The sequence below is a fragment of the Octopus bimaculoides genome, chromosome 10 (assembly GCF_001194135.2).
Source record: "Octopus bimaculoides isolate UCB-OBI-ISO-001 chromosome 10, ASM119413v2, whole genome shotgun sequence".
NCBI classification, from domain to species: Eukaryota; Metazoa; Mollusca; class Cephalopoda; order Octopoda; family Octopodidae; genus Octopus; species Octopus bimaculoides.
In genome coordinates this window covers 76,659,664-76,674,957 of record NC_068990.1, presented here as the reverse complement: position 1 = coordinate 76,674,957, position 15,294 = coordinate 76,659,664, and the positions used below count along the sequence as shown (strand labels likewise).

General features: G+C 38.4%; 1 protein-coding gene across 1 annotated transcript in view; it reads left to right on the top strand.

The window, feature by feature from the left end:
* Positions 1–15,110, top strand: part of LOC106882182 (succinate dehydrogenase [ubiquinone] flavoprotein subunit, mitochondrial) — a 40,509-nt gene extending 25,399 nt beyond the window's left edge. The window contains exons 9-16 of the mRNA XM_052971309.1: positions 121–316; positions 1,811–2,011; positions 4,439–4,531; positions 5,772–5,870; positions 8,104–8,247; positions 9,840–9,947; positions 10,638–10,732; positions 13,103–15,110. Coding sequence (XP_052827269.1) covers positions 121–316; positions 1,811–2,011; positions 4,439–4,531; positions 5,772–5,870; positions 8,104–8,247; positions 9,840–9,947; positions 10,638–10,724 — 928 coding nt within the window. The 3' untranslated portion in view covers positions 10,725–10,732; positions 13,103–15,110. The remainder of the gene's footprint in view (positions 1–120; positions 317–1,810; positions 2,012–4,438; positions 4,532–5,771; positions 5,871–8,103; positions 8,248–9,839; positions 9,948–10,637; positions 10,733–13,102) is intronic.
* The last annotated feature ends 184 nt before the right edge of the window (positions 15,111–15,294 follow it).

Genomic DNA, 15,294 nt, shown 5'->3' with positions numbered 1-15,294 from the left:
TTCTTATTTTTTGTAGGTTAGATAATTTGTTAGTGAGGGAATGATGTTTGTGGTAGTGCATACAAAAGAAAAAATTGGTTTTTAAAGCTAACATTTTGTGTCACTTTTTTTTCTTTCTAGGGGTGTTGGTCCTGATAAAGACCATGTTTATCTACAGCTTTCTCACTTGCCTGCGGAAGTTCTTCAATCTCGTTTACCAGGAATCTCTGAAACGGCCATGATTTTTGCCGGTGTTGATGTCACACGTGAACCTATTCCTGTTTTACCCACTGTGCATTACAATATGGGAGGTATCCCAACCAACTATAGGGGACAGGTTAGTGATTATTTTAACGTATTTATATTTTTTTTGTTATTTTCTTTTATCTCTTTTTTTAACCTTGTTTTACTCATTGGATTGTGGCCGTGTTGGGGTGGGGAGTATCACCTTGAAGTCCTTAGTCAGACAAATTGACTCTAGTACCTATTTTTTAAGACTCTGGTACTTATTTTGTGCAACTGCTATATCACAGAGATGTAGACAAACAACCTATCCTTACTCAGTAGGCTTCTGCACAGTTTCTGTCTATCAAATTTACTCACAATACATTGGTCAGCCTGGGGCTATAGTAGAAGCCACGTATCCATGGTTCCTTGCAGTGGGACTGATCCTGAAATCACGTGGCTGCAAAGCAAGCTTCTTAACCACACAGCTATGCCCATACCTAAAAATTCATGACCCAGCAAAATGGTCGATTATTGCTTGTTGATTATGATTGTTGAATGGTCCAATATCATCAAGTATTTAGGTTTTAGGAATTGATGTGCCTTCCAGGAGCAATTTTTCTTTTTTACATTTTGTATAATAAGAAATGAGAACGAATGCCAAACTCGCAAACCTCTGTTATTCGGAAAGAAATTATTCATGAGATTTTATGCTTCTTAGAGTCAAAGTTTAATATGAACTTGAAATTCTATTTGTATTTCATCATTTCATCATAACATCCACGTTTCCATACTTACATGGGTTTGACAGAGCTTATTGAGGCAGATCTGTGGTTGGATGCCCTTCCTGCCACCAACCCTGGCCTGTTTCCAAGCAAGGTAATATTTCACCATGGCCAGACACACTCTCTCTTAGTATATTGGAAATGAGTGACACTGAAGGATATGGACAGGGACACATGCACACATATGTAAGGCAGTGCTCCAGCATGGCTGCAGTCAAATGACTGAAACAAGTAAAATAATATATGTCATCATTTAATAGCCATTATCCATGCTGGTGTGGGTTGGACGGTTTGACCAGAGCTAGCAAATCCAGTCTGATTTGGCATGGTTTCTTCTGCTGGATGCCCTTTCTAATGCCAACCATGTTGGGTGCTTTTACATGGCACTGCACAGGTGGTCTTATGTGGCCCTGTCACAAGTACTTTACACCACTAGCAGGATTGGTCTTGACACTTCTGCTGCGGGGTACGGACCTTCTTGAGTACAGCCTCTCTCTCTCTCTCTCTCTCTCTCTCTCTCTCTCTACAAACACATGCATGTATGATGGACTTCTTTAAGTTTCTGTCTACCAAATCCATTCACAAGGCTTTGCTTTGTCTGGGGCCAGAGCGCAAGACAATTGCCCGGGGTACCTCACAATGGTATTGAACTTGGCACTATGTTGTTAGAAAGCAAACTTCTTACCACACAGCCATACTTGTACCTATCTTGAATTATTTCCATTTTGTCTTCTGTGCTTTGTATTTCATATTTGACCATTAAAAAATTTGTGTGTGTGTTATATGTTTATATTATTTGTTTATGCTTTTCCCATAAATAGGTTATTACATACAGACCAGAAACTGGAGATGTTGTTGTTCCTGGTCTCTACGCATGTGGAGAATCTGCTTGTGCATCTGTCCATGGAGCTAACCGCCTTGGAGCTAATTCATTGCTGGATTTGGTTGTGTTTGGTAGAGCATGTGCCAACACCATAGCTGAAGAGAATAAACCAGGAGAAACCATCGGAAAGATTTCTCAGGTGTGTTGAATTTTTGCTTGCATTAACAGTTTGTGTCTTTAGTTGTTTTGCTCAGGTCAGCCCTGTTTGAGTACCGTAATCAGATGTCTTTCAGTTTTGACCACCCTTTCTGCATCCAAGCTGCAAGATAATGCATGATTAATTCAAAACAATGTGAATAAATATGTGTTACATTAGACAAAATAATATGAATGCTAAAGAGTTAAAGACATGTCATTTGATGGCAGTTTGGCTGCTATTTTTAGCAGGTCAAATGAGAGAAGAAAGGTCTGTCTTGTTGGAAACTGGGTTTTAAATATGATTTAAATCATCAATGTTGAACTAAATACCAGTGAATTTGAACTTCTGATCCATGAGTTGGTAGAAGTTTTGTACTTGGTCATTCTGGATATTTTCTCATTTATTTTCTATAACAACTACAGTCTTCGATTGTTTGCTTGTTACTTTTTAAATTCTGGATTTGCTGTAATTAGTTAATTTACATGTAGGTTATTATTTAAAAAAAATTTAATCTTAGTAACCTTGATTACTAATGAAATGCGACATGAGATTCCTTCTACTTAATAAGGTGGCTTGTGCCTTTAATAACGCTGTGGAGGATGTTGCAGTGACTGTAGAATGGAATTGAAAAACTGTGATATACTTTATATTTTCTGTTATTGTCTTGGTTGTTTAGCCTCCAGTCAACTCCGATCAAGTAGACCTAAGGCAGACCTAAGTAGTTGATTGAATGATTTAGTGCAACCCACACCACAGATCTGTTTTCAGATTTGCCATGCCTCTACCTAGCTAAGCACTGTATTGCACTCACTGGCATGCAGTGGGTCACCCTTTGTGGGTGCAGTATGGCAGTCATAATGTGCTGTAATTTCTCTACACTTCAGTCTATATCTGTATTACCTGTAAATGCTTCTGTTGGTCACAGCAGAGGTAGACAAGGTGGAATCAGTCAGTGCCCAGCAGTTTCTTTTCTCTTCAGCAACTGCTTTTCTTTTTTAGTGTGCAGTGATGTTGCCCAATAATCTTGGACATTAACCCTTTAGCCATATCCAATCCAGTGCAGACTTGCTAAATCTGGCCCCTCATACATACTCTGTGGTTTCATTCTAAAAATATACAATCACATCATCGACATCTTGAAGCTACGAGATAAAGCATGATTAATTCAAAACAATGTGAATAAATAAGCATTACCTTTGTCAGAGTAATCTGAATGCTAAAAGGTTTAAAGATTACCGTATATACTCTAGTAATAGTTGATCTCATGTAAAAGTCAACCTCCTGTTTTTGGCCAAAATATTGGGAGTTTTCCATAGACCCCGTATAAAAGTCGACCCTAATATTTCATGAACAACAGGACAACATTGGTGGGCCAAGGTATCATATTATCCTGTACATAGAAATAACGCTGTTACAAAATTGTGTGGCTACCTGACTTTAGCCTGCTCTATAGGTGGAATGTTTGGTGCTTATAATGGAATGCTCAGTGCTTATTGCAAAACACCATTTAATAGCGAGCACTACACATCTGTTGATGTGTGCTACATTACCATTACTAAAATGTATGCACAGGATACGCTGCAAGCCTGCATACATCTTGAAGCACAATAAACACATGTATCATACACTTGTTTACATGGTGAGAAAATAGGGTGTTTCACAGACAGCACTATTGGCGAACACTGGCAAATACCACTGTCTGAATTTGTACAAAGGCATGACTTTGGTAAGCCTAAAAACATTCAATTAATCACTAGATCAGTAGTTCCCATGCAACCTTTATATTTTCCTTATCTCCAAATACAATAAACACATGCATCATACACTCATTGTTTACATGGTGAGAAACATGTTTCACAGACAGCACTATCGGCGGACAACAGCAAACACCACTGTATGAATTCATATAGAGGCATGACTTCAGTAAGCCTAAAAACATTTATTTAATCACTAGATCAGTGGTTTCCAAACTTTTTTTTGCTGTGGAATCCTTTGACATCATTTCTAAAACCGTGGAACTCCTGATAACTTTCAGGGAACCCTGGGGTTTTGTAGAACACATTTTGGGAATCCCTACTCCAGATTAACAGCTCTGCATCACATTATGGACATTTACTGGTAACTGCACATAAGAACTTTGTGGTTTTGTTTATGGGTTTTGTTATTTACTTGGACGTGTGTTTTGATGCATAGAATTGGTAATATTACTGTATTTCATTGTGTTTTTGTTTTATTCGCTTAGAGATCAGTTGGGCTTCTGCTGTTAATATGGTACTTCAGATACTAGTTTGAATTTCAGCCCCTCAAAAGTCGACCCCATAAATTTGACCCTAAAAAATGGTCAAAAAAATTCGTCTTTTACACAAGTATATATGGTAGTTGAAATTATTGCATTAATTATTAATTTTCTTCAAATTATTTTTGCAGAATGCTGGTGAAGCGTCTGTTGCCAATCTTGACAAACTGCGCCATGCCAATGGAAGTATCTCAACAGCAGACTTGCGTCTGAAGATGCAAAAGGTATGAATATGAATTTGTTCCAGGTCAGCTGTGACTCAGCAGACCTATGGTTAAAGGCTTTCCGGTCATGACTTCCTTGTCCACCTATAAGTACATTGTATATCAAGGACTACATTACCCAATGTGTCCCTCCCTTTTGATGATGTTAGGGTGTAATTTGATGAACATTTGGTTAGTATTTTTGACAAAACAAATGACCATGTAGAGCAGTGGTTCTCAACAGAGATTCAAGCTTAGACTCCAATGTGTTTACAGGGAATTGATTCTGCAAGATGAAGAAAGGCTATAAGAGAGATCTAGTTGTGCAGGTATAGAGGCAATTACCTCGATACCTTACCTGAAAACCTGCTGTGGTAAAAATATGGGCAAGGAAGGAACTGTAGTTCTAGTCTAAATACTTGCAATAGTGAACCTTTCTTAAAAGCACTTAAGGACCAAATAATGGGGTTAAACCAGGCAGTATGTTAGGCCTTCCACCCATGTGCTAAATATTGCATTTAGCTTTGAGACTTGTGTGAGATTTTCTGTAATATATGGCAACTTTATAAGGGGCCAGTGAATGTAGATGATCTTGTAGTGGTGATTCAAAACCAAATTGCTAGGTAGCCAAGTAGATGTCACGATCAAACCACTGTGCTTTCAAATGATTAATCTATTAAGTGACCAGTCAGCATCAAACCATCACATGATTTGATTTTCTGGAACTTTCTCATTGTGCCTTATATAAAGGTGGTTTCTGGTGGTAATCGCGGACTGTTGAGGCCGCTATATGTTGTCGCCATTTCCATCACCACATCCAGCTGATTATGGCAGATTGTAGACAAAAATTTTCGTCACCATGAATATAGCACAATTACTTTCCAGTTGTGGTAAGTCAGTCACAGATTGCTATATCAGTTAACTTGTCATAGGTCCTAAGCAATACGTTTCTCCCAGTGTGTAATCATTGTTGTTTGTATTTGTAAAAGACCAACAGAAAAAAAAACTATGTGCAGTAATAAAATAAAACCTTATTTGTGTGTGTTAAGCTTCATGTCAGCTCTGATCAATGAAACCCAACTTTTATTTCAGACATTGTATATCCAGAACCACAACCACAGTGTCCAATGTAATTTTTTTTCGTGTGCAAGATGGTAGAGTGCGATTTGAAGGAAATTTGACTGGTATTTTTAAGAGAGTGAGCTACCATGTAGCATCTACCTTGTTTCGGAGTCATTCATATTGGTGTTCTGTGTTTCAGGCCATGCAGTCTCATGCTGCAGTATTCCGAGAAGGTGATACTCTGAAGAAAGGTTGTGATGTGATGGATGGCATTTATACTGAAATGAATGATCTAAAAGTGAGTATTTTTCAGCTTCTTACTATTTGTTCTGTTCTGTTTTGTGTTCAGCATGTCTCTAGGTGTGGCAGTTGAAGTAACTGTGATGATTTGCCATGGGTGGGTAAAGTATTGGGTTCTCAGATCATGCAGTGTAAGTTTTAATCGTGTATCATTTCAGACCCCAAGTTGTAGCACTGATGGTGTCCTCTGCATTCGACAAGCCTCTGCCTTTTTCTCTTGGTAAATAGAGCCTGTCAATATTACTTTTAGAGTAAGAAGGCAGTGAATTGGTAGAATCATTACTGCACTGGAAAAACTGCTTAGTGACATTTCTTCTGACTGCACATTTTGAGTTCAAATGTCACCAGGGTCGATTTTAGCTTTTATTCTTTCAGGGTCAATAAAATAAGTACCAGTTGAGTATTGGGTTCACGTAATCAACTCGTCTCCTTGCCCCAAATTTCTGGCCTTGTGCCAAAATTTGAAAGAATTTGATGCCAGTATTACTTTTAGAGTGGTGTGTGTTATGCATTTGGAACAGCCTTCTAGTTTCTTGTACCTAATTGCTGTGGCTTTGTCTTTCCACTTAAAAAAAAAAAACCCAAAAATCAACAAAAACACCAGAGTATTTCAACAATGACATGGTCTTCATATTGATTACCTTAATGACTTGGCTTCCATTAAAAGGTGACGGTCTGGCAGAATTGTAAGCATACTGAACAAAATGCATAGCAGCATTTCTTCTGGTTTTATCAGGTCAATTTTGCTTTTCATCCGTATGGAATCAATGAAATAAATACCTATGAAGCACTGGGGTTGTGATGTAATTGAATCACTTCCTCCCAATCAAAATTTCAGGCCTTGTGCCTTCAGTAAAACTATAAATATGTATATATTCCCTCCTTTTAGTTTAGTTTCAAGCACCTCTGTAACCTTTCTCTTGTCTTCTTTGGAAGCTTCCCTCATTTTCTTTTCCATTACCTCACAATCTTGCAGTACCTCAAGGTACATGTATCTTTCATTCTCATTCTGTGATCGAATAATATTGTCTTATGGTATGGATTGGATATGTCTTTCAGTCTCTCATCCCTTGTTGCAGACTTTATCATTGGCCATACACTAGCAACAGACAAAAAAACCCCACTCAACTCCATTGCTCTGTGTTGTTGTTGAGTCCCAAGTCAGTCTCTGATCAACTAGATCTATGATTAAAGACATTCTAACCATGGCCATTTCATCTTTCCCGATAACATTATCTAATATGTTCTTCCATTTTTTTAAAGATATTAGGGCAGGGTTTGAGAGCCATTTAACTGTTGTTTCTTGTAAGTCAAATAAGCATGTAGAGTGTTCTCTCATTGGCTTGCTTTGATTCTCTTATTAGTAATATTTATTTGCATATCTCACTATCTGACTCCCCTAAATGTGAGTAACTACCTTTCTCCTCTACAACATGAACTTGCTCTGCACTAATTTCTTCTCTCATATCTTAACCACGCTCATCTAACATAAGAATGCACTCCTCCCATTCCTCAGGCTTTGTAGATTTACAAACTGCATGGCAACCTCAGTAGTGCCAGTGGCATGTAAAAAGCACCCAGCACTCACTGTCAAGTGGTTGGTACTAGGATGGAGATCGAGCCGTAGAAACGATGCCGAAACAAACATTAGAACATGATACAGTCTTTGGATCAATCTAATCTTTGTCAAACTGCATGGAACATTGATGTTGAATTCTGATGATATCTGTATTTCATAAGTTTTATCTCCTTTACTCAATCATTAAAGAAAATAGTTTTGCTGTAGAGAATCTCTTCACTTGAGCCAGTGGATGACCAACTGTTCTTGGACCCCAATGCCTTTTGGCAGCTTGTGGATCAGAGAGAACATTCTAAAATTTCTTCATGACTAAAAGTTTCAAAATGATGGATGATGGTGATACACATTTATTAGGATTAGTTATTTGATCATCTGGAAATGTTTCTAAAGCCTCAAGTCTTCTCGGAGAAGGCAGCTAAGAAAATCTCTTGTTAACCAGTGCTCACCTGGTGTTACAAGTAACTTGGTAACTAATTCATATCACATACAATTATAATATCCATGTCCACATGCACACACACAGTCACACACACACACACTCTCTCTCTCTCTATGTGTATCTGTCTCTCTCACTCTCTTTCCTAGCATTTGCTTTTCGCATGTCTATGTAGGAGTAACTTGTTATAATCAAAATAATTATTTTCTTCTCCAGGTGAGTGATCGTGGATTGGTTTGGAATACAGATCTCATTGAGACTTTAGAACTACAAAATCTCATGTTAAATGCTGTGCAGGCTATCCATGCTGCCGAAAATAGGAAAGAATCTCGTGGGGCTCATGCCAGGGAGGACTTTAAGGCAAGTACTGTTGTACATTGTAAATTACTCTTTCTTGTTCTACTTGTTAAAAGATAAGGTTTTGTATCATTAAAAAAGAGCCCAGTTCAACTGCTGCTATTGATGATTGTTGTGGTTAAGACATTTGTTTTGCAATCACCTGGTTTTAGGTTCATTCCCACTGTATGGCACCTTGGGCAAATGTCTTCTATAGCCCTGGGCCAGTCCGTGCCCTGCAAGTGAATTTGGTAGGCGCAAACTGTGTAGCAGCTTGTTGTGTGTGTATCTATATGTATATACTAAATATTAATATAATCAACTGGGCACAATGTAATACCATAAAGGAAAGGAAAAATTTAATTCTCACTAAATGTACTGGGGGTACCAAAGCACCTACATTGTTAGAAATAAGAGTTTTGCTAGCAGTGTAGGTGCTTCGGCACCCTCAGCCACATTTAGTGACAATTAAATAAGTGTGTGTGTGTGTGTGTGTGTCCCACCACCACTTGGACAACTGGTGTTTGTTTATGTTCTTACAACAAAGTGGTTTGGCAAAAGAGATTGCTGGAATAAGCAGCTTTCTTAAAAAATAGTATTGATTTGTTCAACTAAACACTTCAAGGCAGTATCCTAGCATGGCTGCAGTCCAATGAGTGAAACAAGTAAAAGATAAAAGATGTGTTTCGGCTTGCGAAGACCTGTTGGGGCAAGCAAAAGCGAAATCGTGATGGCACCTGAACCAGTGGAGCACTAAGAGCACCGTCTGAGCGTGATCGTTGCCAGAGCAGCTGTCTGGCTTCCATGCTGGTGGCACGTAAATAGCACCATTTGAGCGTGATCGTTACCAGCGTCACCTTCCTAGCCCTTGTGCTGGTGGCACGTGAAAAGACATTCGAATCGAAATCGTTGCCAGTGTCGCTGGACTGGCTCCTGTGCATGTGGCACATAAAATACACCATTTCGAGTGTGGCCATTGCCAGTACCGCCTGACTGGCCTTTGTGCCAGTGGCACTTAAAAGCACCCACTACACTCTCGGAGTGGTTGGCATTAGGAAGGGCATCCAGCTGTAGAAACTCTGCCACATCAGATTGGAGCTTGGTGTAGCCACCTGGTTCACCAGTCCCATGTCAAATCGTCCAACCCATGCTAGCATGGAAAGCGGACGTTAAACGATGATGATGATGATATATATATATACACATATAAATATGGCCTAGTGGTTAGTGTTGCAGTCATGATCATGATTTCAATTCCTAGACCGAGTGGTGCATTGTGTTCTTGAGCAAGACACCTCATCTCACGCTGCTCTGCGATCACTTCAACACTTGACGTGTGGTACACTGTGCACCTGTTCAGACAACATTGATTTGATACAGAGAGTGAGCTAATGGACGGTATGGGCATTTGATCTCTATAAACAAATCATTTGTGCAGGTCGTTCGACCAAAGCTGAATGCTCATACGTCATCTTCGAGAGAGTTCATCATGTATGTATATATATATATTGAAATGGAGTTTGATTACTTGAAATTCTTGACTTGTTTTACACATAACTCATGTATGAAATGAAAGTTTTTATTTATTTCCGTTGCTCTCCATTTTCACTGAGCAGGACCGAGTGGATGAATTCGACTACAGTAAATCTGTTGAAGGACAAGAGAAGAAATCTGAACATTGGAGAAAGCATACCGTCAGTTATTGTGATCCTGAAACAGGGAAAGTAAGTTGACCTTTATTTTGGACATCACAATCCTACATTGTTTTTCTGCTCCTTTCCTTTTCAAGTTCGGTGAGAAAGGATGTTAAGAGATACTATTTTTGTGTTAAGAGAGTAAAGTGAGTTAACCCTTTCTTTAACCATGAAATTAAATTTCATGGTTATTTCTGTAATGACATTGAATTGTTAAATAGCTATCAAAAAATGAAATTGGTATTTTCTGCAACTCACAATACCACAATAAACTTGACAGACGTGGCTGTGTGGTAAGAAGCTTGCTTCCCAACCGCATGGTTACAGGTTCAGTCCCACTGCATGGCACCATGGGTAGGTGTCTTCTACTATAGCCTGAATGACATTGTAGGGTAGGTGTGAGGAGCCAGATCTGGCAAGTTTGAACATAAAAACAGGTAGAATATTTTTGGCTGGATAGCTGTTTAGAATGCTGATGATTTCAGTGTATTTGTCTGTTATAAACACTACTTCCATTTTAACAGACTGAAATTTTACTGGAGGGTTTCCTCTGTTAAGATACATACATACATGTATACATTCACACTCTCACAGATATACACATACCTGCATACAGCATTAAACAGTCAATATTAGCGTTTTCAGTTTATATATGACTTATGGTTTTGATTTTTCAAAATTGTATTTTTACATTCTTTGTTGTTTGTTTCATTTTGAAAGGTTGAACTTCTCTACAGACCTGTAATTGATGACACACTAAAACCAGAAGACTGTCCACATGTCAAGCCAGCAATTCGTTCTTATTAAGTTATTTTGTAAGTTTCTTTTACTCAACTGCTTTATTTACACCTCTTTGTCATTTTCAGTTTCATATTTAATCCCTAAGGTGCAGAGATCAGATTAAAGCCACATACCACAGCAGTGACTTCACTAGTGTGCTGTCTGTCCTCTTTTAAAGTGCATCCACCACATCAAACACCTGCCAGTGTAGGGGAGGGCTGTAAAGGTTATGGGTGATGCTAGCTTTTCTTTTAAAATTGAAAAAAAAAAGAAAAACTGTAGCTATAGGCATTAGCATTAGGAGGAGCATCCAACCATAGAAACCATGCCAAATCAGACTGGAACCTGGTGCAGCTATCTGGTTTACCAGTTTGTCAGACCATCCAACCCATGCCAGCATGGAAAGTGAATATTAAGTGATGATGATTATGAAGCATGGCTGTGTGGTAAGAAGTTTGCTTCCCCACCACATGGTTCTGGAGTCAGTCCCACTGCATAGTACCTTGGGCAAGTGTCTTCTACTATTGCCTTGTGCTGGCCTAAGCCATGTGAATGGATTTGGTAGACGGAAACTGAAAGAAGCCTGTCATGCATATATATATATATATGTGTGTGTGTGTTTGTGTCTTTCTGTTGGTGTGTCTATGTCCCTGTAACTTGGGGGCTTGGCAAAAGAGACTGATAGAATAAGTACCAGGCTTTAAAAAAAATATACGGTGGTGGGGGGGGGGTCACTTCCTTTGTTCTTCAAGGTGGTTCTCCAGCATGGCCACAGTCTAATGACTGAAACAAGTAAAAGATATTGAAAACTTCCAGAACAAATCCAAATGGTTGATAAAAGAAGGATGTTAAGATTCATCTTTTGGAAGAGATAAAATAGTTGTTTTTATTGAATCATTCTGGAATCAGTAACTGTTAATCTCAGAATTCTCAGGAGTACAACACAATGGCTGTTATGTGTATGTTTGTGTTAATATTTGACCTCATGGCTATTTGATCAAAAGTTATCCTCTTAACCTCACAAGAGTTGGCATTTTATAGCATCAAGTTTCATAAAATTTTTTGAATAAGTTTTTTGGTCCACTGGAATCTCCTGGTATACAAGTCAATGAGGGTAAAAGGGTAAAGACCCTCCCCCCCACTTCAATCATGAACCTCTATGGGATTGCACCTAGAAAGTTTCCCTCCGAGGCACAAGTCTGGGCAAGGTTGTTTATGGAAGACTAGCAGTCGCCCATACATATCAGTCTCAACTCTCCACGCCACTGATGTTATCCAAGGGAAACGCAAGGACCAATACAGTTTGGCACCAGTGATGTTGTGACTCATTTCTACTGCTGAATGCACTGAAGCAATGTGAGATAGTGTCTTGTTCAAGAACACAAAACACAGCCCTCTCCGGGATTCGAACTCACTACCTCATGATTGTGAGCCTGATGCTGTAACCACTGAGCCATGTGCTTCACACCAACGTAGTATATAGTGTAAGCATCAAAACATAATCAAATGTTTCCAAATCTTACAGCATTTCACAGTGGAATATTTGGTCTTCCATATCATCTTGGTGTATAAGTTGATCTATCTTTTTGACTGTAAATTTTAGTCTGAAAAATTTGACTTGTGTGCTGGAAAATTCGATACATATTTAACTAAATGACACCATGTCGGTTATGATGACGAGTGTTCCAATCAATCCTATAAACGGAACAGCCTGCTCATGAAATTAACGTGAAAGTGGCTGAGCACTCCACAGACATGCATACCTTTAACGTACAAAGCTGTTTCCTTCGAATTACAGGTACAACTCATTTTTGCCAGCTGAGTGGATGAGAGCAACGTGAAATAAAGTGCCTTGATCAAGGGCACAGCACACCACCGGGAATTGAACTTATGACCTTAAGCCAAATACCCTAACTAATAAGCCACTTGCTTTCACAAATTTTTAAATGTTGGTCTGAAAAATTTGACTTGTGTACTGGAAAACTTCACACACACACACAATGTGTTTTCTTGCCTACAAGTCGACATACTATATTTTGCAAACATCCAAACATTGTCACCAACTTTCAAAATCCTACTGCATTTCACAATGGCATATTTGGTCTTCAGTATCATTTTGGTGTATAGGTCAGCCACTTTTTTTGGTTATAAATGTTGGTTTTAAAAATTTGACTTGTATGCTGAAAAATAATTTAATTTCTCCTAACAAACACTGAGTTGAAATTCTACTTGGGTAAACTTTGTATTTCGTCCTTACAAAGTTGATAAAATAAGTACCAGTTAACTACGGAAATCAAAACATTTTCGAAAATTTCTGACCTTGTGCCAGTATTAGAGATCATTGTTTGTTATTTTAGTTGTTGTTTCACATTATAATTCTTGTAATATTTGCTTTATTATTGCAGCTAGAAAACCTAGGAACCTTAGCGTCGGCCACCTCTTTTAGACGTTACCTACAGCTGTCACAGATATATTTATGGTTTCTGGATATCTTCGTCCTTTTCTGACAACTGGAAAGAAACTTATATAAACATGCACACATACAGACACACATGTATGTTGATAGATAGATACATACATATAATTAAATAAAATAATCACATCCACTTTGGAGAACATTCTGGGTTTACCCAGTCTTGTATAGATATTAAAATGTTTTTTTAAAAAAGTTTTTTTATTTTATTATTATTATTATTATTATTATTATTATTGTTGTTATTATTATTATTATTATTATTATTATTATTATTATTATTATTAAGGCAGCAAGCTGGCAGAATTGTTAGCATGCCAGGTGAAATGCTCAGTGGTATTTCTCGTCTGTCACTACTTTCTGAGTCCAAATTCTGCCGAGGTTGACTTTACCTTTCATCCTTTTGGGGGTCGATAAAATAAGTACCAGTTGAACACGGGTCGGCATAATCGACTACTTCCCTCCCTCAAGATTTCAGGCCTTGTGCCTTCAGTAGAAAGGATTATTATTATTATTATTATTATTATTATTATTATTATTATTATTATTGCTTTTTGCCAAATAAGATGTCTTACCTTTTTATCCTTAAGTTTAAAAATATTTTGTCTTTTCTATTAGTGATAAATTGTGTTATTCATTGTTGTAGAACCAATCACAACTGTAAATGACTAGTCGTTTCCTCTGATTTTTGTTCCCTTGGAGCCAAAATTTGAGATCTTTCTGAAACTTTTTATTTTGAACACAATATTAGACTGTAGCCAGAGGGGTCAGTGTGGGGCGCTTTGAGAGGAAAATGGAACTATTTGTATGAATGTTTTCCTCCTGCGATAGGCCAAAGTTAAAATATTAATACCCACCCCACCTCTGTAACAAGTGTCAGCCTCAACAACCGTAACGATAACAAGTACAATTACACACCAAATGAAAAGTACTACAGTAGCAGAATGACAAAAACAACTCTGCTGTTGCCACAAACACTACAACTCATTAAAATAGATTAAATGATGAACTATTAACAGAATTTGGGATCTTCTCTCAAATAATGAGATCTGAAGACTTCTAAGTGGAGCCTTCAAGTAATCCCTGAACGCTATGTAAACCAGATTGTTTTTCAACCAAAAGTAAATAGATTCTCTCACCATTTTCCTGCTGCCATGGTAGTATTCAGTGGAAAATGGTACTTATAGTACATCTGACATTTAACAAACGACCTCAGGTTACTGGATAATAGATATTGCGAGGCCTGGATGCATGCTCTCATGCCCATCAGTATATGCTTCTCTTAGTCGGTCTAGAAAAGCCTGGATTTCGAAGTACTGATATACTTCCTAGATCTGGATGATACGTTGGTGGTCCTGGAAGTGAGCTGTAGTGAAGGCATGCCTTCAGACTTGTAGCTATCTATTATCCCTTTTAAAGGAATGCGACTTGGACCAGGGCAGAGATGAATCCGTATGAGCCAGTGGGCTTGCGGTTTGGTACTTCGAGAAGCAAGACCAGATTGTTCATCCAGCGTCGTTGGCCAATGGATGAATGGTTCGGTTTCGTCGATTGGAGTCTCGTTTGGACCAGACCTCGAGTGACATTATGAACAGGGTGATCAGTTTCACCCCGAAATGGGGCCCGAGAGGACGATAACATTGAAAGGTCTGGTAGAAGTTATATATTACCTTTTATCGTCTCTCTATTTTGTTACTCTCTGACCATCTAGTTTGCATTTGTGTAGTGTGGAGTGGTCTGCTCCTTGGCTTTTTGTGGAAGGGACGTGTTCCTTTGCTCAGGCAGTCAGTCCATTTACTCTCACTCCTTCCTTACATGGGAGGTTCAATATGCTGTGGATGATGATGCACTAACGTGCTGTGGCTACAACACAAGATTCGTAGACGGTGAGCAGATGTGGCTACCTTTTGGCAGAAACATCTTTTCATAGCTCGTCTCCTTGACAGTTTTGGCCTTGTCTGTTATCCCAATCGAGTGTCATAACTCTTACTTTGATATCGTTCATAGCTCGTGCTCTTGAAAATGCAACATATAATTGGCCATGAGAAAATACAGGTTGAGGCAAATGTATTCCAACTTTTTCAAATGTTTGCCCTTCAGCCTTATTAATTGTCATTGAATATG